Genomic DNA, 23322 nt, shown 5'->3' with positions numbered 1-23322 from the left:
ATGGTAACACATCTGTAGGATGGTATCACACACATCTGTAGGATGGTATCACACACGTCTGTAGAATGATAACACGTCTGTAGAATGATAACACACGTCTGTAGAATGACACATCTGTAGAATGGTAACACATCTGTAGGGTGGTATCACGCACGTCTGTAGAATGGTAACACACACATCTGTAGAATGGTAACACACACATCTGTAGAATGGTAACACACACATCTGTAGAATGGTAACACACACATCTGTAGAATGGTAACACACACATCTGTAGGATGGTAACACACACGTCTGTTGAATGGTAACACACGTTTGTTGAATGGTAACACACGTCTGTAGAATGGTAATGCACCCGTCCGTAGAATGGTATCACACATGCCTGTAGAATGGTAACATGTCTGTAGGATGGTAACACACGTATCTGTAGAATGGTATCACACACGTCTGTAGAATATCACACACATCTGTAGATTGGTAAATTTGCACATTTGTTGAAGGGTAACACATGCACACACACACATACCTGTAGAAGGTAACACACATCTCTGGAGAATACGTAGATAAATCCTGCTGTAAACCTTTAAGCATTCTATGTAACCAGGCAACTTCTCTGTTTTATTTATACAGAATATTATATTTACTCTTCTTCTATCTATGTTCCTGTTTCAGCTGTCTTCGATACTACCAAACTATCTCTGTCTGTTTGTCTGTCTCTCTCTCTCTCTCTCACTCAAAATCTTCCTTCACAGGATTATTAATGTTTTTAACTTCAACAATTTTGTTTTTCTTAAATCCTGCTTCCATTTTCCTTCCTTTTTAAAACTATTGTATTCTTTTCTTTCAAAATTAACAAGTAAAACTTTTGAAGTTGATTTTTTTTTTTTTTTTTTGTGTTTCTTAAACTGTATCAAATTACAAAAATTTAACCTTCCCTTACCACACCACCAAATATTGCCATTCTGTCTCAGCTCCTCCAGACAAGGAAAACCATCACTCAGATTATCAAAAGCCAGGGACAATCTTGTCTGTAATTCCTTCCTCAAAACATTACCATTCTTATCCACTACCACCCAAAACGGGATTAGCATTTTAAAAGCTTGTGTGAAGTTTTGTAAGCTTCTAAACATGAATCTGTTGAAGACGATGAATTGTTTGTTATTTCACTGAAGATCTGTAGATGTTTGAAATGATAAATTCTAGGATAGAAGTGGGTATTGTGTTGCTCTAAGACACACCCAAGTATATATGTATACCTGGGTAGCTAGTGGGTGGTAAGGAATGATGTGCTGCATGAGATGTACATAAAATTAATCATCACATATAAAAACAAATTAGTCATTAAATAACATTAACAAATTAATTATTGACATTTCTCACTGTGTATGTGTATGAGTTATGTGTCTTTGCATATGTGTTTGTGTGTGTCTATGTGTATGTGTCTGAGTATCTTAGTAAGTGTATGTATCTATGAATATGTCAGTGCATGTGGGTGTGTCTGTATGTTTGTGTATGTGCCTTTGTCTGTATGAATGTGTACATCTACGTATGTCTGTATCTTTGTGTATGTCCATTTATATGTCTGTATGTACATGTGTGCTAAAGTGTAAATTGCATGTCAGAACTTACCATCTGACATACATCTTGTAACAACATGAACCAATGACGGATATGGTCAACATGACACAATCTTCTTCAAGTCACACCCTACTATGTTAAAAAAAAAGGACGAACACATTGGACACAACACTTTCTGACAGACTGAATAGCCATGGCTGGAAGATCTACTTATCATGGATGACCTGGCTATAAATAGCAATTTCTAGCCTCAGTAAAGTTATAATATCTTATTGGCCATCATACAAGGGTCAGCCTATTGCCTGATTTGTTAGTTCTCTAAATGTCCCTTGGCAAAATGTCTCAGTCCTGAAGTTCATTTATATTTAAATGTAAAGAGAATTAACATTGTAATTACAAACATCCCAGTGTTTTATAACAGATGCATCATATCCCTACATATTGTAAGAGGCATCTAAAAGGATTGGTGATAGGAAGGGTATCCAGTCATTAAAACACTAAGAAACATCTATCCAGTCCATGCCAACATAGAAAAGTAAATCCATAATAATAATAATAATAATGAAATTCACAGTTTGTTGTTTAATAGGATTCTAATTTTAGTCTGCTGCTTAAACACAATACCTAAATAATAATCTGTATAAACACCATGCTTTGTCTAAACATGAGATTCTGTTTCTAAACACTAGAGCCAAGCCACCTTGAGCAATTGTCTTCTACCATAGCCTGAGTGAAATTTGCTGAACTCTTAAAATAGGACTCTTCCTACCTACTACAGGAAATTGGTTTATTGGTAAATGCTATAAAACCAGTGGTATGATCCATGCAAATGAGTCTGCAAGCTAGTTGATGTTGTAGGCCCAGTTCAGATCTGATCAATCAGACCCATGGTTTACACATAATTAACGAAACAACTAGGTGTAATCCCTGGCTTATTGTTCTAGTTATACCCTGCTATTGTTGAACTAATAACCATATTGCACACTCTGACATGCAGTTTTTCTCTGTAGGTTGAAGTGTATACACAGACATTCATAGGGTGAAATGTAACAGAGCCTTTATATTTTTCAGCCTCTGGCTCAGCCTGCTAGAAATAAGTGTTATTTCCTTAACCCTTTAGCTTTTAAACCGGCCATATCTGGCCAAAATATTCAACCTGTTTTATGTTCAAACTGACTAGATCCAGCTTTTCCCACCTATCCTACAATGTCATTCTAAGATTAAACAATCACATCATTGAAATCTTGAAGCTATGAGATAATGCATAATTAATTCAAAACATTGTGAATAAATAAGCTTTACATTTGACAGAGTAAATCGGAATGTTGAAGGGTTACAATTTAACTCTACTATCTTAAAAATAGATTACTATACCAGATAAAATAGCCTTGGATATATGATGTCAACATATGGCACATTAAAAGATGGTCACATCTGGAGTAATGATGCATCAATGAAGATCCTCTGGTTGACTGACATCAGTCCATTATGTATACAGTACAAATGGCCTTAAGAATGGCATGCTTGTTACACAATCTCGTTCCTTTCCTCTGCAAATAATCTGTGTTATCTTTCTAAGTAAAAGAAAGTCTACGCTATACATTGCATGATGTTTTGAAATTTGATGCGAGAGTTGCAAGATAACAGCTAAAAAATATCTGATGTCCTGCTGTTTGAAGAATACTGTTCATTAATTAGCTGTTAGTCATTATGATGAGGTAGGTATTACACTGCTAACAAAGATACGCGTACAGAGCAACTCTATTCTCGTATTTCAAAAGACTTCAAATATTTCATTTCTGAAAGTAATACCAAGAAAACCATTTCAATTAACTTTTTCCTTAGTTTAAAAGTTTCTCTGAGGAACTTTATGGCAGAAACAGCTGCAAAGATACACATACTTCTGTATAGGCACCACATACTTGGACACACATCTTACAAAAATGTCCATGCAAACTCACACACATACATACGTGCATGCACATACAAACATACACATAGGCATACACACAACTGCCCTCTTAACAGGCCCCTGAGATAGCAGAGTGGCTCTAATCTGATACTCATCTCATGCTCCTCCTTAAAATCCTGGAGCCAAAAGACAATACATGGTCCTTATTTTTGACCACATCTTTAATATAATACACAGCCTAAGTGCTCCAATTAATTTCAAAGATTAGAAAGAAATTGACTAAAGGATTTACAAAATTGGTTTTTGGAATATGACACAAAGGTTCTTCAGATAAAATTATAACGGAAAGTTTAAATAACATTTTAAAGTAAGTTTTGTTTCATAGAATCAGAAGCTGTGGTCATTGGTAGATCGATCTAAAGTGTTAAAAGTACACACACACACACCATATACGTATGTGTGTGTATATGTATATATACACACACACACACACACACACACACACACACACACACACACACACACCTTGTTTGTATATCTATATGGATGATGACCACAATATCACTCATAGGTGTATACAGGAATGGTTAACCAGTCCTTTTTTTGCCAATGAGAAGGTTAACTTCCTCTTCTATTCAGCCTGTCAGCTCCAATTGTATGGCCCCTTCCCTTATCAGACTAAACCAGGCTGATCTCCCACCAGTAACATTGCCCTGACTCTGGATTATTGCTTAAATCTTTCTTTTGGTGTGTCCAGTGTGCCCATGCTGTCTTAAGGCGTAGGCAGTTGTCCAAGGTCCTCACTGATTTTGGGCCAATTTCAGGATCCAATGCATTGATTTACCTAGAGGCCTTTAATACTGCTAAGACAGCTTTGAGTAGGGGAGTTTGACTTGAAAATACCCTAGTAATGGTTGCACTCTCCACTGACTGGAAGGGTCTCCTCTACCAAAATGCCATGCAAGAAATATTTCAGAAGTTGTTTGTTGTTCATTTTGGCAACGTAACCAGATCAGTGCACCTGGTCTCTGCATAGGAGAGTATAGATGCTAGATAACATTGTATGATTGAAGATCTCAGTATCTAGGACCATGTCCTGCCAATTAATAATATACAGCATTTTACACAGACATTTCAGGTAGAATTTGTTGAATTTCTTGGCATAACTGCTGTAAACAGCTCACGCCTCATGAACAAACAGCAAAGTTGGCAGGACAACTCTGTAAACCTTCAACTCGATTTGGTGCTAAAGTCCTTCTTCACTTATATGCTCACCATAATAATTCTGCTATTGATTTCATCATTGATGGAAACAATTTTTGAGAGTGTGCTATGAAGGTATGTGATACTGTCGCACAATCATCAGGTGTACAAACTCTCCTAACACTTGTCTATATTTATAAAAACTAATATACATCCAGTCCTCTGTACTCAGGACCTGGTACTTCATAATTTTAATCTCTCTGGAAAACATTGTGCTTCAACACTACAATTCTAGATTTCAACTTATACTGAGGGCTTCAACATTTTATATCCTGTAAAGACAAGTTTAAAGCTATCATACTACTTAGAAGCAGTATGGGAAAGAGGAATGGAGTAACTTCAAGGACATTTTCTACCTCAGTAAGAATATTTATTTGACATTTTGGTTGCCTGAAACAATTTAGAGAAGTGCAGCACACTTATGGCAGTGAGCTGTAGAGCGTCTACTCCAGACCAGAGTGCCTCAATGTCTTCCACTTACACTAGCTGAGATTAATTTTGAACATTGTGTGTTCTGGTTTAACCACCAACTAGAAGCTCTTAGCTGGTCCACAGATACCTGACCTCCTTGTCCTACCACAGCAACGATGTCTCCACTGTCTGGTCTATGTACACAGCATGTCAGATGGGAAATGGTCTGCTGAATGGTGAAATATCCTCCAAGAAAACACCAGGACAGGCCCTGTCATATTTATTTCAAAAATATCTGCAACGGGACTTGAAGTCTCTTTACATGAACATTGAAGGCAAGAAGACATTGTTGATGATTGTCCCCACTGGAAACTGGGACTAGGCAAGGGTTTAAAAAGATACTCACCACCTGCATTCAGTTTTTTTTTGTTTTGTTTTGTTTTTTTTGTATCTTTTATACTGTTTTAAGTTTTGTCTCAATAGCAGTTAACTTTTGGTTGTAAAAAGAGTGGACTGGCAGGGAAAAGGGTGATTATATTTTTAACTGAAACTGGTAAAATTCAGGCGAAGAAGTGGATACTTAAAAATATAGCGGCTGAAGTTGGTGTAGCATTTTGTTCCATTCAAATATAAAAGTATCTCCTCTTTAGATTCTAATTTCCCCTATGAAAACAATTTTGTATGCAACTTTTTTTGTATCTACTCCTTATAAAAATTAAATATAGTGGATGATGGGAGTGGAGTTCAAACACTCATATAATGAAGATGAATTCTGTTTTTAAAAATTTTAAGATGTTCGGCTACTTTCCTCTTATGTTTTTCCGACTTTGGCTGAGCTAACAGTTAGGTATTCAGAAATATGAACTCATTGAGGTACGAAGAGCAACTAAGATGCACTTCTACTTGACTTAGTGAGAATTAAGTAGAACATAGTATCTTGTCAGATCTGAAACAACAAATTGTCTTGTGGTTTTTGTGAGGGCTACTGGTCTTCACCTTAAAAAGAAAATTCATCTCCTCTAGAGCCAAAAATTCAGGATTTATGCTTATGAAACTCTGGAAATCCAACACACTTGGATACTTGACACCCTGAAAGTCTACCATCCTTAACACTCATGTCTTCTATAAAAGTTGACCAATTAACCCATTACCTCCTATAATTCTATTAACTGGAATTTTTTTATGAAACTTTGATTTTTAGCATAAAACAGCCTTAGAAACATGCTGGAATGATCAAAATAACATTTTAAATAGAAATAAACAAGATATTGGGTGAAAAATTAGCAAACCTCATTTGAATATCAGAGAAATATACCTAGTAGATATAGCAAAAAGGTTAGATATGTGTAAATATTGACAGATAATTACGAAATTTGTAATTTTTAAGTGATCTCATATGAGATCACTGGTAGGTAATAGGTTAATCTCTGTTCCCCAAGAATGCCCAGCATTTATCTTCATTTGACTTTGTATAAACCACTGGGTTTGATCTTAAATAAACATGCATGTGAGATGGGATATTGGGGTAGGGAAACTGGTCATTCAAATTTAACCACATGATCAACATATTCCATAAGTGCATACCCCACTTCAATCTTTTCTCTACTTTTTTTTTCTTCACCCAAAATCTACCCAGAAGGCATATTATTTAAATGCAAATTCCAACCTGCAATATTTTTAAGCTTCCATTTCTTATGTACTTTTTCAGGTTCAGTTAAGAATATTATCACTCATGCACCCGCATTTTTCCTGCTAGTTTATATATATATATATATATATATATATATACATACATGTGTGTGTGTGTGTTCATAGTTCAACTAGCAAAAACACCCTGCATCTCACCACCCTCTCCCACCCCTGCATCTACCCACCACTTTCAGTTAAATAGTTCAATTGTACTCTGTGCTTGCATTCAATCTTCCCACTGCCTCCCTATTCTAGGTGCCGTGTACAAATATGGGCATTAAAGTCCTAACTATTCCGCACTCTCCTCCTCCTCCTCCTCCCACTGTTATCTGATGGTGGTAATAGTCGCCGTTGTTGTTGTGTGTAGTACGGCAAAAATGGGGAATGGGGAGGGGTGGGATGTGAGTAAATAACTCTACCTCCCCCCCCCTTCCCCATCCCACATCACAGCCTTCATTTTACCCAAGTTACATCATCTGGGATTGAACATTCACACCATTTAACATTCTCTCTATTATTATACCTTGCATGTCTCTCTCTCTCTCCCCTCCCTCCTTCTCCCTCCCTCCATCTTTCCCTCTTTTTCCCTCCCTCCCTCTTCTTTCTCTTTCTCTCCCTATCTCTCAGCTAGTGTCTGTCATTAATTATTAACATCTTTCTCTCTCTCGAAAGACATAATATTTTTTCTTACAGTGTGTATGTATATGTGTATTTGTGTGTGTGTGTGTGTGTGTGTGTGTGTGTGTGTGTGTGTATTTATGTGTGTCTTACTATGGATATCTGTATATATATACAACTGTACAAGTTTGTGTCTTATGTCTCTTGGTGTGGTGTATATCTTTGTGTATATATTTCTGTATGTATGTAGGGACACACACACACACACACACACACACAATATGCATGTGTGTGTGTGTGTAGAAATATTTCTACATTACATAACAAACCACTTGTTTGAACTTATCAGTTTACTTGTTTGCACCATTCCTGTGGAGCGGGGGCAGTGAATCAACTCCCCCCACCTTCTCCTATGATGTCAAGGAGATGAGATTGAAAGGTGAACAGATAAGCAATGTGTATATATATTCATAGGATGTCTTTCTCTACCACCGTTAGACCCAGGGTAGTTGATATCACTATATACAACAGTTTAACACCAGTTCAATCTTCATCTAGTAAACCTATAATCATAGACATTCCAACTGTAACCATCTTGCCTTTTTGTACATCTACAATTATGTTAAGTGTTGTTTCTTTTTTAAAAAATGGTAAGATTTGGTTGCTGTTTCTAGCAGGATGAATGACCATGTAGAGGCTGCTTCATTGGCTTTTGTTTAGTATAGCTGTGGCTATAGTTGCTGTTGCTTAGTTACAGGTTAATTCTGATCCATCTGACCTTTACTCAAGGGTATTCCAGCTGGGACCATGTATTCAGACATGTATCCACTGTGAAATTTTTTCTTTTTAAGTTGGCAAAATGTGATTTAAGGAAGATTTGGTAGCTATTTCTTGTAGACGTCAAGACTACATAAAGGCTCTGCTCTCTTTGGCTGGTTTAATCAAAAGCATACATCATTTATTTGGGAATAAGCTGGATGATGATGTTGATGATGATAACAATGATGATGATGAGGGTGGTGGTTTCAAATATTAGTCCAAGACTGGAAATTTAGGGGAGAAGCCTTGTCAATTACATCTACCCCGGTGCTCAACTGGTGCTTCTTTTATCAACCCCAAAAGCATGAGACTTAACCTCAGCCGTGTTTGAATTCAGAATGTTAAGACAGATGAAATGCTACTGCCTTTGGTACCTCCATACTTTCACTATTATATCTCAGATATTCCACAACTTCTGTAATTTCGTTTCATCTGCAACTATATTCCTTATTAAGAGATGTTTAAATGTGATCAACTCTGCTAATATGGCCACCTCTGCATAGTTGTTTCAACCCTTTCACTGTGAAATTAAATTTCATGGTTATTCCAGTAATGATGGTAAATATCTACCAAAAACAAACAAAAAAAAAGAAATAGAATTGTTATTTTGGTATTTTCTGCAAATCATGTTTGCCTCAATAAACTTTAGCATATCTCAACAGCAAATAGTTTCAAACATGACATTCCTCAACAAAAAAAGAGATTGCTATATAAAACTGAGGCAAATGAAAAAATAGAAGATATGTGAGTGTATGTCTATCACTAAAACAGCGCACTCATACACACGTGTGTGTATGTGTGTGTAGTCACTTTGCCTTGTGTTTCCAAACAGTCAGACAAGCAAGGGCCATCTACATTCGCACAGTTGGCTATTGTACTCCTTAAGACTTTTACTGACTGCATGAACCCAGCCAGCATTAGTTTATTAGCTTGCATACCAACATGATAAGTCTACTTTGATATTTAATGTCAGGAATCAAGTACTACCATAGATATCATCAAATGTTACTCTACCAAATCACCGGCTTTGTGTCTTTTCTATAAAAAAAAAAAAAAAAAGCCTCATTGTTGAAGATGGTGATAATTGATAGAATCAGTAGAGCACTGTATCAAAATGACTCATGGCATCTCCTTCCATTTGCATTTTGAGTTCAAATCCTGCTAGGTCAATTTTATAAAGTAACAGTCAGGTACAAGTATTTTTTTATTGTTGTTTTCTGGGACAGTTGGAGGTTTTAGTTAAGTACCCTAGAGTTTTTTTTTTTCTTGCAACAGTTAAAATTTGATGTGTAGGTGTATGTAGAGCACTTTCGTTACATCATAGTGTCTCCAAGTACATTTTCATGAGAGTAATATAGGACATCCTGGTTAATATATATGTATTGTTTCTTTCAAATATAACATAGGCAATACTTGATATGTCTTTTGTTTTAGTCCTGGATCACAAATATGTCTTTACTGTACCATTTTGTCTGGATTTAGTCAGCCAAGTCAATCTTTTTTAGTTTTACATATGGAGAATTCAGTTCATAGGAGGTATGTAATATTGATTTCAAATTTTGGCACGAGATCAGCAATTTCATGTGATGGGGTAAGTCGATAACAATGACCCCATTGCTCAACTGGTACTTATTTCATCAACCCCAAGAGTATGAAAGTGAAGTCAAACTTGGAGGAATTTGAACTAAGAATGTAAAGATGAAAGAAATGCTGCTCAGTATTTTTCCCAGCATGCTAACGAGATGTGTAACATTGAAAACTGCATTATTGAAAGCTTCTCCCTAACACTTAATAATCCCCTATGACTATCTCTTCTTAAGATATACACTCATTATATAGCATTTCAAAGGATTTTCCAAATTTTGCACTTTGTAGTTTTTACAGTTTCTGGAGTCCAGAATCTGTTTCATAATCCAATATTCCTAGTGTTGCAGTAGGCAGTGTCTAGAGCCATTATCTTCAGAGCCACATGCTTTGATTGCTATGCAGATTTGTTAATGACACAAATATTTTTGCTATTTAAATAAATGTTTACAATTGCTGTGATTCTGCTTTGACATTACATTCTCATTTACACAATTTAATATCATTACTGCCATCTTAGAAATGATGGAATGTCAGTATTTAGCTACTTTTCTCTGCATTCTGAGTTGAAACATCACCAGAGTTAGATTTACCTTTTTGCTTCCTGAGAAGCAAAAGGTAAACTAGAAGACTAGAAGTTTGGAAATTCTGTGGGAAGACCATGGAAACCAATGAAATGGATCTCATAACAAAACAAAACTAAATGGCATTGACAAATTTATAAAATCATTTATAAAATTTATAAATCCAGGAGTTGAGTGGTAACATATAAATTAAAAAAAAAAAAAAACTGACGGTCTATTATAGAAGACTCCAAAAGAAACAGGATGACAGGAAATGAATAGATTTGACAAAAATTGGTGATTGGGGCATCCTGAGTCGATACTTGTAGAGTAATAGGGACAAAGCTTTTAACTTTATCATTTATTTTTCTTTTACTTGTTTCAGTCATTAGACTGCAGCCATGTTGGGGCTCTGCTTTGAATTTTAAGTCAAATGTATCAGCCGCAGTATTCCTTTGTCAGACCACTAAGCTATGGCAATGTAAACGCACCAAACCAATTGTCAAATGGCAGATGAACACACATACACACAAGCATATATACAATGGACTTCTTTCAGTTTCTGTCTACCAATTCACTCACAAGGTGTTGGTCAGCCTGAGGCTATAGTAGCAGACACTTCCTCAAGGTGCCATGCAGTTGGGCTGAACCCAGAGCCATGAGGTTGGGAAGCAAACCTCCTACCACACATAAAATGCTAGGATCAGTTGAATTAATTATGTCCTTCACTAATTTGTTATCACAGTCTAATGTTAGACATAATTGATAATTAACTAATAGTCATCTTTCTTTAGTCTGTATAATTGAGAAATTTCATTACTCATAAACAGTTTCATTTTACTCCGTTTACATTGGAAAGACATATTAGGAAAGACAGGAACAGCAGAGACTTTCTTTACCTAATTATTTCTCCCTACTTACAAGTCTACTTGGAATAAATAATAATTTCATTGTCATAAAAACTCAAACAGGACGTCTTTAAATTCTAAATTTAGGTTTGAATCACTCCCTGACTTAACTTTCTTTCTCAGCAATTCCTATTTTACATCTCTTGCTAAAAATAGCTCCTAAAAACAGTATGACTGTACGTGACTGCATTTATCTGTGTGTGTGTGTCTACCTGTGCACATCATTATGTCTATGTATGTGACTACATATATAAATTTTTATTCTCTACTGTTGCAAACACCAAGTTGCATATATTTATGACAGGCATAATTTTATAAATGTGACCCCCTTCAAACAAATATCTGAAAGGGTTACTATATTTCCCAGGAGGTCACATACAGGACCCATGTTAGAAGTAGGTCTGTCTGTGTCAGTGGTTCTGAAACAGTGCACAAGAAATATTTGGGTACACCACACATTTTGAAAAGTACAATTTAAAGCTTTAGATAATTCTTATTAATGTTTGATTTGGTTGTCTTGAAAAACTTGTTATTCATAAATTTATTATCATATGGGAATGATTCACAAAGCAAACAGCAGTTTTATTTCTTTTTATTTCAAAATCATGTGAAGATTAGCAGTAAATGTTTATTTGATTTCTATCATGGCACAAAGTCAATAACTTAGAGAACCAGTTTTATTTTTGTCTTCATATATATATATATATATATATATATATATATATATATATATATATATATATATATATAATCATATGTACTCCCATGTATAATTAACAATCTGTTTAAGTAAAATTGAATATCAAATATGATTTAAAACTAGTATAATTTCACAAACTGTTTTTGTTTGTGTGTTGTTGTTTAGTCTCGGGTTAATCCTGATCCAGCAAATCTGGGACTGAAATTTTGTGACCATTCCATCTTTTGTATATCAGGATCAGCTCTGTCTCTCTACCCACACATGTTTTTCTGTTTGTGTGTACGTGAGTCTGTGTGCACATGAGAATCTATGTCTGTGTATGTGTGTATACATCTGTGTATGTGATCAAAATATAAATGTCTTGTTGAAACAAATCTGCTAACATCTGTATTATATCCGGACTTTGTTATTTGACCCAGTTTTTCCTTAAATTCCTGTCCCACTTGCAAACCACATCCTGGATGTTCGTAGTTGAATTGATTTCTTGTGCTAGCTATTAACACCACCACTACCTCAATGTGTGCAGTGCTGATACTTCACATTACATTCACCCTTCAACACTTCAACAACAGCTTCAGTCATAATGGTGTGGCATCCCTCAGGTATTTTACACATGTTCTGTGGTAAGTTGGTCCTGCATACACCTTAGCTTTGCTTGTTTTGTTTTTTGTTTTTCTGTCATCGTTATTGTGGAGACAGGGACAGACCAGGTGATCCTTGTTCAAGTTGTACTGACATGGAAACATAAAATATTGAACTGGTTTTTATTTGTTAAAAGTAATTTTGTATGTAAGAGAGGTTTATCTTGTTTCCTCAGAAACCACACACACACACACACACACACACACGAGCACACATTTGTACACACACACACACACACACACACACACACACATGCTCATATTAGTGCACACACGCCTCCACATATTAGTATACACACACATGCATTTATACATGCTCACATACATACACAACTTGTAAACTTTAAGACAAATATTTGTCCACTCTGTTACACACACACATGGCTGTAGAACTGGAAGCAATTATTGGGTGTCAGAGTCAGTACATGTTTTACTGACTCTGACTCAAATTAAGTGTAAGTTATAATATAAAGCACCGAAAAATGTCCAATTCCACAGATATTAATTTGATTATTTTCTGGGATGAAAATGATCATATCAGCGTTAAGAAAGTTCTAGTAGAAACAGTTCTGCTTCTAAGAACAAGATGTTAGACAATTTTGCCATTGGATTTTGTATTTGACCCTTCTATAATAATAAATGTCAAAACGAATTTCTGTGTCAGTGTATCACACTTTGCTCCCCCCCCCCCCGCTCACTATCCAATGACACTTCTACTATTCCTCATGTTGGGGTGAGAGTAACAGTAGACATAGAGATGGTGAGGGTGGTAGCAGATTGACGGTTGTGATGGTAACGGGGTGATAGTAATAGTATGAGCTGTAGTTGTGATAGAGGCAGAGGCGACGGTGATGATGGTGGTGGTGGTGGGGTGGTGGTGGTTGGTGGTGGTGGTGGCCAAGGCAGTCAGGGATGACAGTGATAGTAAGTGATATGAAAGACATTGGTGATGGTGGTGAAAGGGAAGGCGGCGAAGTCAAAAGTATTGATAGTAGTGGCTTCAGAAGTCTGAATGGTGTGTGTATGGCAATTGTGGTGGCGATGTTGGTAGTACTGGTGATGGTGATGGTTGAAAACAATCAACAGAAAGAGAGAGAGAGAGAGAGAGAGAAAGAAAGAGATTAGATAAAAAAAAATTGTAGTGACCCCACAAATGGGAAGACAAAAAAATGTTATTTATCGTACAGTTTTGCAATAAGTTCCAAGTCAGCAAATTATATCATTGTTTTGATGAAAATTGTTCCATGCTTGAAAAATATTGGTCAAGCTTAATAAAACTTAATATGTACTCAATGCATGAAGTGTCATTGTTGAGCCCAAGGCCCAATGAAGAACCCTCCACAGGAGCTAGCTTAAAAGCTGCCCTATCGAGTGGCTTTTAACCTTGTATTCTATATAGATACAGTGATTCTTCAATTCATTTTCAAAAGGATACATTTTTGCATATTTTACAACACAATTTTTATTTCGTTTCATGTAATGTTTCGCTTATTCAAAGCAATTCTTTAATCTCAAAAAGGAAAGGTTATGTATCTCATTGAGTTTCTTTCTTTTACAATCGTCATTTGTTGACCCTTTAACATTCAAACTACTCTGTCAAATGTAATGCTTATTTATTCACATTGTTTTGATTTAATCGTGCATTATCTTGTAGTTTTGAGATTTAGATTAAACGGTTGTTTACTTTTAGTATGACATTGTAGGGTTGTTGTAAGAGACTGTATTTAGCTAGTTTTGACTGGATATTACTGGTTTAAATGCTAAAGAGTTAAGTTACTTTGGTTGTTCAGATTTTTAGTTTTAACTTTGATGTATTTTAGATTTTTGAACTGCTTGAAAGATTTTCTTTTAAAATGTTTTTATAGTTTATTTCTTTGAAAATTCTGTTACCTTATCCCTTTAACTGCGAAATTAAATTTCATGATATAATTATGATATTATTATTATTATTATTATTATTATTATTAAGGTGACAGGCTGGTAGAATCTTTAGTACACCAAACAAAATACTTATTGGTGTTTTTGTCTGTCTTCACATTCTGAGTTCAAATTTCACCAGAGTCAACTTTGCCTTTCATCCTTTCAAAGTCTTTTAAGTACCAGCTGAGCACTGGGGGCCAATGTAATCAAGTAGTCCCACTCCCCTCAAATTTCAGGCTTTGTTCCTACAGAAGAAAGGATTATTATATTTTTCTTCTTCTTTCAGTTTCCATTTCTTGCCAAGTATCTTCCATTATTATTATTATTATTATTATTATTATTATTATTATTAAGGCAGCAAGCTGGCTGAATCGTTAGCACACTGAACAAAATGCTTAGCAGTATTTCGCCCATCACTATGTTCTGAGTTCAAATTCCACCGAGGTCAACTTTGCCTTTCATCTTTCCAGGGTCAATAAATTAAGTACCAGTTGAATACTGGGGTCAATGTAATTGTCTTAACCCCCTCCTCCCAAATTTCAGGCTTTGTGTCTATAGCAGAAAGGATTATTATTATTATTATTATTATTATTATTATAACTGCTACTACTACTGTTGTAGTACTGGAATTTTTATATACAACTTATGTTAATAACCATTGAATTGCTAAGTAAATTTCACCATTACTGTCATTGTTACTATTGTTATCATCATTAATGTTATTTATATTGCAGCTGACAGCACTTTGCTCAACATGTCCAGTTGTGCAGAAAACAAAGAGAGTTTCTTCTCACATAGCACCTTTGAGTCAGACCAAGTCACTCTACGTAAGAAGACTGAAGGTTAGAATCCTCTTTATCTCTCTTTCCCCCCCTCTCTCTTTCTCTCTCTCTCCTTAAGCATTAGGGTCAATGTAATCAACTAACTCCCACCCACATAATTTCAAGCTTAAAGCAAGTAAGGATTATTATTATTATTATTATTATTATTATTATTATTGTTGTTGTTGTTGTTGTTGTTGTTGCAATGGTGGTCGATTGGCAGAGTCAGAAGAACTCTGCTGAAGAAAGTGGCTGTTTCGGTATTTAAATTCTGAGTTCAAATCAGGCGCGTGCCATCAGTGATTACTCAGGGTAGGAAGTTGGTGAGTAAAACACAAAAATAAATAAGCAAAACACAGGCATGTGACTGAGTTGAAGGCAGATTTACTTTTGCTTTTATAGCATATAAAGAAAACTGTGTTGGAGGAGTTTACACAGCTTGTGTACTACATAATTACTATGCGTGGCTTAAATACTGAGATTGAAAAGCTGGGGTGAATTATGCATAGTAATCAGAGTAACCTTCATAACTTTATTGAATTAGGTGCATATTTTGCCATGAAAGGAAAATGTTGCTATCAATCTATTTTATCCAAGGTAAGCACTGCCTATCTTACCCACCTAGATGGCACGTCCCTGGTTCAAATTATGCTGAGGCCAACTTTACCTTTCATCCTCATATGGCACGATCATAGGCCTCTGTTATTAGAGATATCTTGTGACTAAACAATGCTCTACATTAATATTGATCTGCTAAATGCTTTCTAATTTATAAAAGTATCATATTTCATACTATAATTGGAAGTATCCATTGACTTTGAGAAGTAGAAGTTGTGGTGTTCATACCTAATACTCACCATCTCTAACCTAGTACTCTGACCTGGTAGCATTGTTCTTAATCCATACTTCACTGCTAATAATATAGCACTTGACCAGGAGTTTAACACCTATAACATGGTACATCGCTAGGAGTTCAATGATGACATGTTTCTCAACATAAATGTAGAATTCAGAGCCAAAACCTTAGTTCCTGTATGTCCAAAATTTACTCGATGCCTTTCGTGGTAAATGTCACCTGACATTAGTCTCACCAGCCAGCGGAGGCAAAGGGCACTGTCCCCTCCTAACTAATGTCTGTTTTGGACACAAGTATCAGATAATTACTTATGCTATTTAACTAGAAGATTCTAGAAATTAATAACCTTTGTTCCACTAATCATTAATCATTAACTAATCACTTGCTCAATCTTTACCCCTAGCAATCAATCATTAACTTTTACCCCTCCAAAAAAGTCAATAAACTGTTTTATGATTCTGCAGATTTGTCCCCGGAACAAGATGCTGTCAAGTTACAGAGACGTACCTCCTATCTTATGGCCACCGCTAAAGAACGTTCAGATCTCAACACACCGTTGCAGTCCATCAACAAATTCAATTCCATCACTCCAGATAAACTGTAAGTATCTGCTACCCAATATCATGTCAGTGATGCCCTTCATTACACAGCAGTGTGCCTTATGTCACATTGACACATCATACATACTCTGGCACACTATATATACAATGGCACATTAACACTATATATATATATACTATGGCACACTGTACTGCACAATAGTGCAGCACCTTACTACACATTTATACACTGATATACCTCCATATATCTTATCTAGATAGCCTTATGTGTGTATTCTTTAATTGCATTTTTCAGTCTGGCATTTATTGTAGAAAATATGTTTGATATAAAAGGATATGACTCAGTAAAACTCTTTATATATATGTGTGTGTGTGTGTGTGTGTGTGTGTGTGTGTGTGTGTGTGTGTGTGTGTGTGTGTGTACAAATGATATATGAGTATATGCATATATATGTACATGTATGTACATACCTTCATCTACATGTATATATAGATGCATATCTGGGTACATGACGTTGCAAAAAAAACATGGACAAAATGATAAACAAGATACAAAAAACACACAGGCCACATAGAGAACATATTCTTCATCAGCTGTCACCATTATAACACTGGCGTTTTGAAGAGTTAGGACAGGACGCATTGTTAAAATAGCTCTTCCCACGGACACAAATTAAATTTGTTCCATAGAGGATAGTGGCGGACATATATATATATATATATATATATATATATATATATATAGTGTAGGTATCAGTTAGAGGGGTTTAATACCTCTAAGGGATAATTAAATCCAAAGTCACTCCTGGTTATTACCTGGGTAGGTACAGTCTTTTGTAAAGTTGTACGGTAGCAGGTGGTTTGGTTGGTAGACCCTAGTTTAGGTTATGTAGGAGAAGAAAATGGATGTAATAACAATGGGAAACTTATGGTTTTCACTGATATGCCTTTAATTTAATTAGATAACAATTATCTAATTAAATTAAAGGCATACCAGTGAAAACCACAAGTTTCCCTTTGTTATTACATCCATTTACTTCTCATATATATATATATATCTATATATATAAAAATGAGAATGTGTGTCTGTCTGTCTGTCTGTCTGTCTGTGTGAATCCCTAAAACTTGAGAACTACGCAACCAATTTCATTCAAATTTTACAGATGCCCACAGCAACATAATATCTCCTCCACTATTTAAGTATTACGTGTCAAAAGTGAAACAAAAACACTCATGTCAAATACTTTCACTTTAAAAATGAAACTATTCTACTAACTGAAACAATCACATTTCGATACTGTAATGACAGATACTTTCAGAGAGAGAGAGAAAGAGAGAAAGAGTGAGAGAGAGAGATGTATATGTATACATATAGATGTATATGTACACGTTATTCCACTAACTGAAACAATCACATTTCGATACTGTAATGACAGATACTTTCAGAGAAAGAGAAAGAGACAGAAAGAGATGTATATGTATACATATACATGTATATGTACACGTATATGCATATATATATGTATATATATATAGATCTATATGCATACATGTATATGTATACACATGTGTAGATGTATATATATATATATATAGATGTACATGTAATATGTACACATATATACATATATATACATGCATACAGATATCTATACATATATACACCCATCACACACAAACACACACATTAGTCATTTGTTTTCTTATCCAAAACTACGTCAAAAGTACTGAACGGATCTTTATGAAATTTGGAAAATATATTCTATGTATAACGGCCATAACTCCCATGAAAATTCATATATTTTTGACGTTGATGAAATTTTAACCCGAACATAACAGATGAGCATTATTTGTAATTCAACGGTACAACAGTGTAAGACTACCCTTTCAGATATACTTTCATTGTGATTTCTGCAATGTGGTGCATAAATTGTCAAGTAAATGAGACGCATCTTTGCCTCCACTGATTCACTTGCAAAGTGTTGAGTAAAATTATTTCGTTGCAGACCTCCTTTGGGTCTTTTTATTATCACTACGACACACATAGTCCCCAGTTGGTAACATTGATTTCAAGGCCCTCCTAGATGAGAGACTGGCATTCCACTTAATGTCTATGTTCCATGCTGGCATGGATTGGAGAGTTATTAATGTAGAAATATGGTATCGTAGCTACTAACAGTTGAGGGTTGCGTAGTCTAGACGGCGTTTTTAGATTTCATTATTCTCTTTAACCCGGGCAAAGCCGGGTATTTCTGCTAGTATATATATATATATATATATATAATTTTCAAATAAATTACGTAACAACCTTCTCCAAATACAGTTCTTATATTCGGTTAAAATGTCTTACGTTTAAGCTGGTTCCCATGCATTTTCCTGAAGAGAAGATTACATTCTTATCAACATCACCTATTCCTATGGAAGGTATAATTTGTAATCTTCGAAACATATGTTGGTAATAAAAGTATTCAGTTAACATATGCGTTTTACTCCATTTACTAAATTTATAGATATATATATAAAAACAGATTTCCAGTTTTTAGATTTTCCTGAAGGCCATGATAGAAGGCACCTCAGGTACCACAGAATTAAATGAACCCCAGAGCCACATGGTTACAAAATGAATTTCTTAATCACAGACCTATGCCTCAATCATGTTAATATTTATCATGAAAGTTACTATATTCCTTGTTTAAAGTTTTTACTTTTGTCTTTTGCAGATCCTTACCTATTTATGACAGTTCCTCACAAACAGTTCAGTCCAAGAAATTAAAGTCTTCCATTCTAATTGAGGAAAAAGTAAGTGTTGTTTGTGCCATCTTCATTGTAAACAACGATGTGATCATACTAATTAATTACTCATTAATTTTAGGTGAAGTAATTAAAGCAGAAATATCTGTTTTCCCCCACTCCTATCTAAAATAGAGAGAAATGTGAATTGCTATCCAGGATTGAAATCATTTTTGTGGTTTAATCAGAGGAGGAAGGAGTGCACCCACGACCCTTTTCTGTGCTTCCATGACTGGTAGGAGTAAGGGAAGAAAGGGCATTACCCTCAGGCTGACCCAAGTGTTTGCAATAGACTGGACTCCACTGAAGGCAATCAGGAGCCAGTGTAGTGGTATTAAACTAAGCAAGGGATTAAATTTAAGACCCCCAAGTGGGAATGGCCCTTATGATAGGCTTCTACACAGTTTTTGCCTCACAAATTTCACTCACTAGACCTTGGTTTATGTGAGGCTACACAATCAGGCCCAAAACCATAGTCACATAATCGTGCCTGCACTCAAAAAGCAAACTTCATTCAAACTATTGTCAGACTACACTAAGTCTCTAATAATCTGCCTTCTTAAGAGATAGCCTTCACTCAGGCTTCACTCATCTATCTATTTGTTAGAAAACTTCCTTTATTCATGCTCTATTTTCTAAAGTCATGCTCTTAGTAACTGATGACTAGTGAACATTCAGTGTGATTGTCTATTAACAAGATATACTGGTGACTTTTAAGCCATTCTCAGGTTTTGTTTTTACTGAGTACCCTTCATTTAAACACTGCTCAGCAAAGATATAACTGCAGCAATTGTTTTGGTTCTCTCCTTCATCTCTATCCTTGCATCTGTCTCCTTCACTTTTCCTTTTAACCCTCATTAAAAGAGGAGTTAATGTGATATCATTAAAACTGTATTCTGTGGCTGAATTAAAAGTAATCTGAACGGGGTTTTTTTTCCCTTTTTTTCTTAGACTAATTCCTCAATAGCAGAAGAACCAAGCAGAAGTGACTTCACCCCACCGCAATCATCTAGTCCACCGAAAGAAGCAAAGAAAGAAGGATGTTTATCCTGCAAGAATGCCATCATTGATGGAAAGGTCAGTTGAGACTCTGTCACTTTTTTTTTTAATACAAGAGAGATGATTGGTGTTGTGTGGTCATGTGATGTAGTGACATGTTGTCATGTGATGTGACTGTGTGATCATGTTATGTGAGTGGCTGTTGAAGTATTATAAGTTGGTGCCCTGAGCTTGTGAAGTTATTAGCAGTCGGTCAACATTGGAGAGTAGTTGCATGAAATGTTGGAAGGCAGGTCATGACTGTCTGATAGGGACGTACAGGACTGAAACACAACAAATGTAACATTAACCAGACATTTATAGACATCCCAACCAACATCAACCATAATGAGAGTGGTGTTAAAGAATTCTAAGCATAAACTCTTTTCTTATCTGCATATCTTGCTAAAACACTTTTGGATCAACTCAACTGATTCAGTGGTGCCAGTGAAATATTGATCAGTATTTCTGGCTATAATGGGATGTGTTGAAGGGTATTTGGCTATTGCATTGAACAAGTCAAGAAATATTGACTTAACTGGTGTTGATTTATTGTTGTGTATATCCTATTCAGTTCTGATTGAGTAGATCTGGACAAAACACACAAATACAAAAGGGAGCAGGATTCCATACAAATGGCAGTCAAACATGGGTCAGGTAATCCTAAAAAGCAGACAAATTTATACAAAAGGTTCAGGGTCAGTCATCTTTACCTGCACATAATTGTTGCAAGTGTTTTTAGATTACCTGCCCTTTTCCATTCATGCACATTAACATAATATATTTAGTAAAGCATGTCAGCCTTTGCATATCCACCACAACCAAAGTTTTCTTCGATTATACAAAGAATCCCTTTTGTTAGCAGCTGCATGAAATTTTTCCACACATAAAATGCACTTGTGCCAGTGCCACATGTTTATGCATTCATGCCGGTGCTGTGTCATTGCACCCATGCCAGTGGCACATAAAAAATCACCCAGCACTCTCTGCAAAGTGGTTGGTGTTAGGAAGGGCATCCAGCTGTAGAAACTATGCCAAAACAGACAACTGGAGTCTGGACAGCTCCTCAGCTGGCCAACTCCTGTCAAGTCATCCAACCCATACCAGCATGGAAAACCAATGTTAAACAATTATATGATGATAATAATGATGAGGATGTTCTCACAATGATTTTGGAATGCTCACTTTCATTGTTGATAGTCATCAAAGTAAAAAAAATTATCTTCTATTTAGACTCCCAGGGTCGTTAAAGTAATTTATTCCATGTTATTTTAACTGTTAATTACTCCTATGCAGTATCTGCTACATACAAAGTCCCTCTTCTCTGTCAGTCTGCCCATGACCCTCCTATAGCTTTTCTGCCCACACTGAGAACACAGTGTAGAGTTCCTACTTATTCTTTTTATGCATATCAAGAATGAGTATTTCCCAGATGGCAGTAGCTGTCTGTCTTCTTTCTTGCTAAATAAAGCTATTATCTTAGCTGCGTGTGCACATATATTTGTGTTATTATTTGTATTTATGTATGTGGGTGTGCACCCAACTGTTAAAAAGGATTAGTTACATGTGTGTTTATATTTGTGGAGGAGACTGTGTGTGTGTGGATATGTGTATCTTTACCTCTAAATCAACATATGGGTCTATGTGTGTTTATATTTACATGTGCATGTGCGATAATGATATATAACTAAGAAAACAATAGTACTGGATGTTATCTTTCTATCTCTGTCTCTTTGTTTATCTGTGTCTATTTATCTCTTTTTATGTATATGTATCTATGTATATCTATCTATTTATTTGTCTGTCTGACTATTTATCTATCTATATGTTTCTATCTATCTATCTATCCATCTATCTATCTATCCATCTATCTATCTATCTATCTATCTATATCTGCTTCTCTATCTAGCTACATCTATCTCTACCTACTTATCTCTCTCTGTCTCTCTACAGAGGTCTAGTGATCGCTCCTGGAAACCATGTTTGGTGCTGCTGAAAGGCCAAGAACTCTATCTCACTGACAAACGCAAGGACAATAATTCAGTTGTGAGTTTTTCTTTCATCTCTGACCTCTCATATCACTAATTTCACAGAACACCACCAAAGTCCTTCATTTCTATAATACAATATTTGTGACACACCAGGCCATTAAGCTGTTTGGTCTCTAAAGCTAAAGCTTTTTCCTTACATATCAAAGATAATGGTTTCTTATTCAAAAGAATAAGTATTTGACTAAGAATAATTCTCTTTCGATTGACTTTTACATCTTGGTTTCTGTTTGGTGTATGGTGTAAAGAAAACCTGGTAGCTTTCTAGAGTCTCCCACCCTATGTAGCGAGAGATAAGTTTGGGTGTAATATTTTTGTTTATTAGAAAATAGAGAGATTATTCAAAGTAGACATTATGTAAAACATCAACTAACTTTTCATTGTATCCTAATATTTATGGTTAAAGCATAATTAAACTTATAATTTAAATTAAAACCATCATTACTAATATTACAAATATCAACTTCAAATAGAGAAGAGAACCAATCGGTTAACTTATGAGACTACACATATTATATACACACACAGACACACACACACACGCACACACACATACACACATACATATGTAGATATGTATGTACATGCATACATACAGGTATT

General features: G+C 35.4%; 1 protein-coding gene across 17 annotated transcripts in view; it reads left to right on the top strand.

Moving 5' to 3' along the window:
- LOC106877701 (rho GTPase-activating protein 23) overlaps positions 1–23322 on the top strand; it is a 372660-nt gene that overhangs the window by 335825 nt on the left and 13513 nt on the right. For all 17 annotated transcript variants that reach the window (XM_089357939.1, XM_089357936.1, XM_052970828.2 and 14 more), the window contains 5 exons: positions 15341–15448; positions 16748–16883; positions 19564–19642; positions 20585–20710; positions 22625–22717. In XM_089357939.1, coding sequence (XP_089214065.1) covers positions 15341–15448; positions 16748–16883; positions 19564–19642; positions 20585–20710; positions 22625–22717 — 542 coding nt within the window. The remainder of the gene's footprint in view (positions 1–15340; positions 15449–16747; positions 16884–19563; positions 19643–20584; positions 20711–22624; positions 22718–23322) is intronic.

Source organism: Octopus bimaculoides, chromosome 9, assembly GCF_046866305.1.
Source record: "Octopus bimaculoides isolate indiv1 chromosome 9, ASM4686630v1, whole genome shotgun sequence".
Taxonomy (NCBI): domain Eukaryota; kingdom Metazoa; phylum Mollusca; class Cephalopoda; order Octopoda; family Octopodidae; genus Octopus; species Octopus bimaculoides.
The sequence above is the reverse complement of the archived record's forward strand: the minus strand, read 5'-3'. Positions and strand labels throughout refer to the sequence as shown.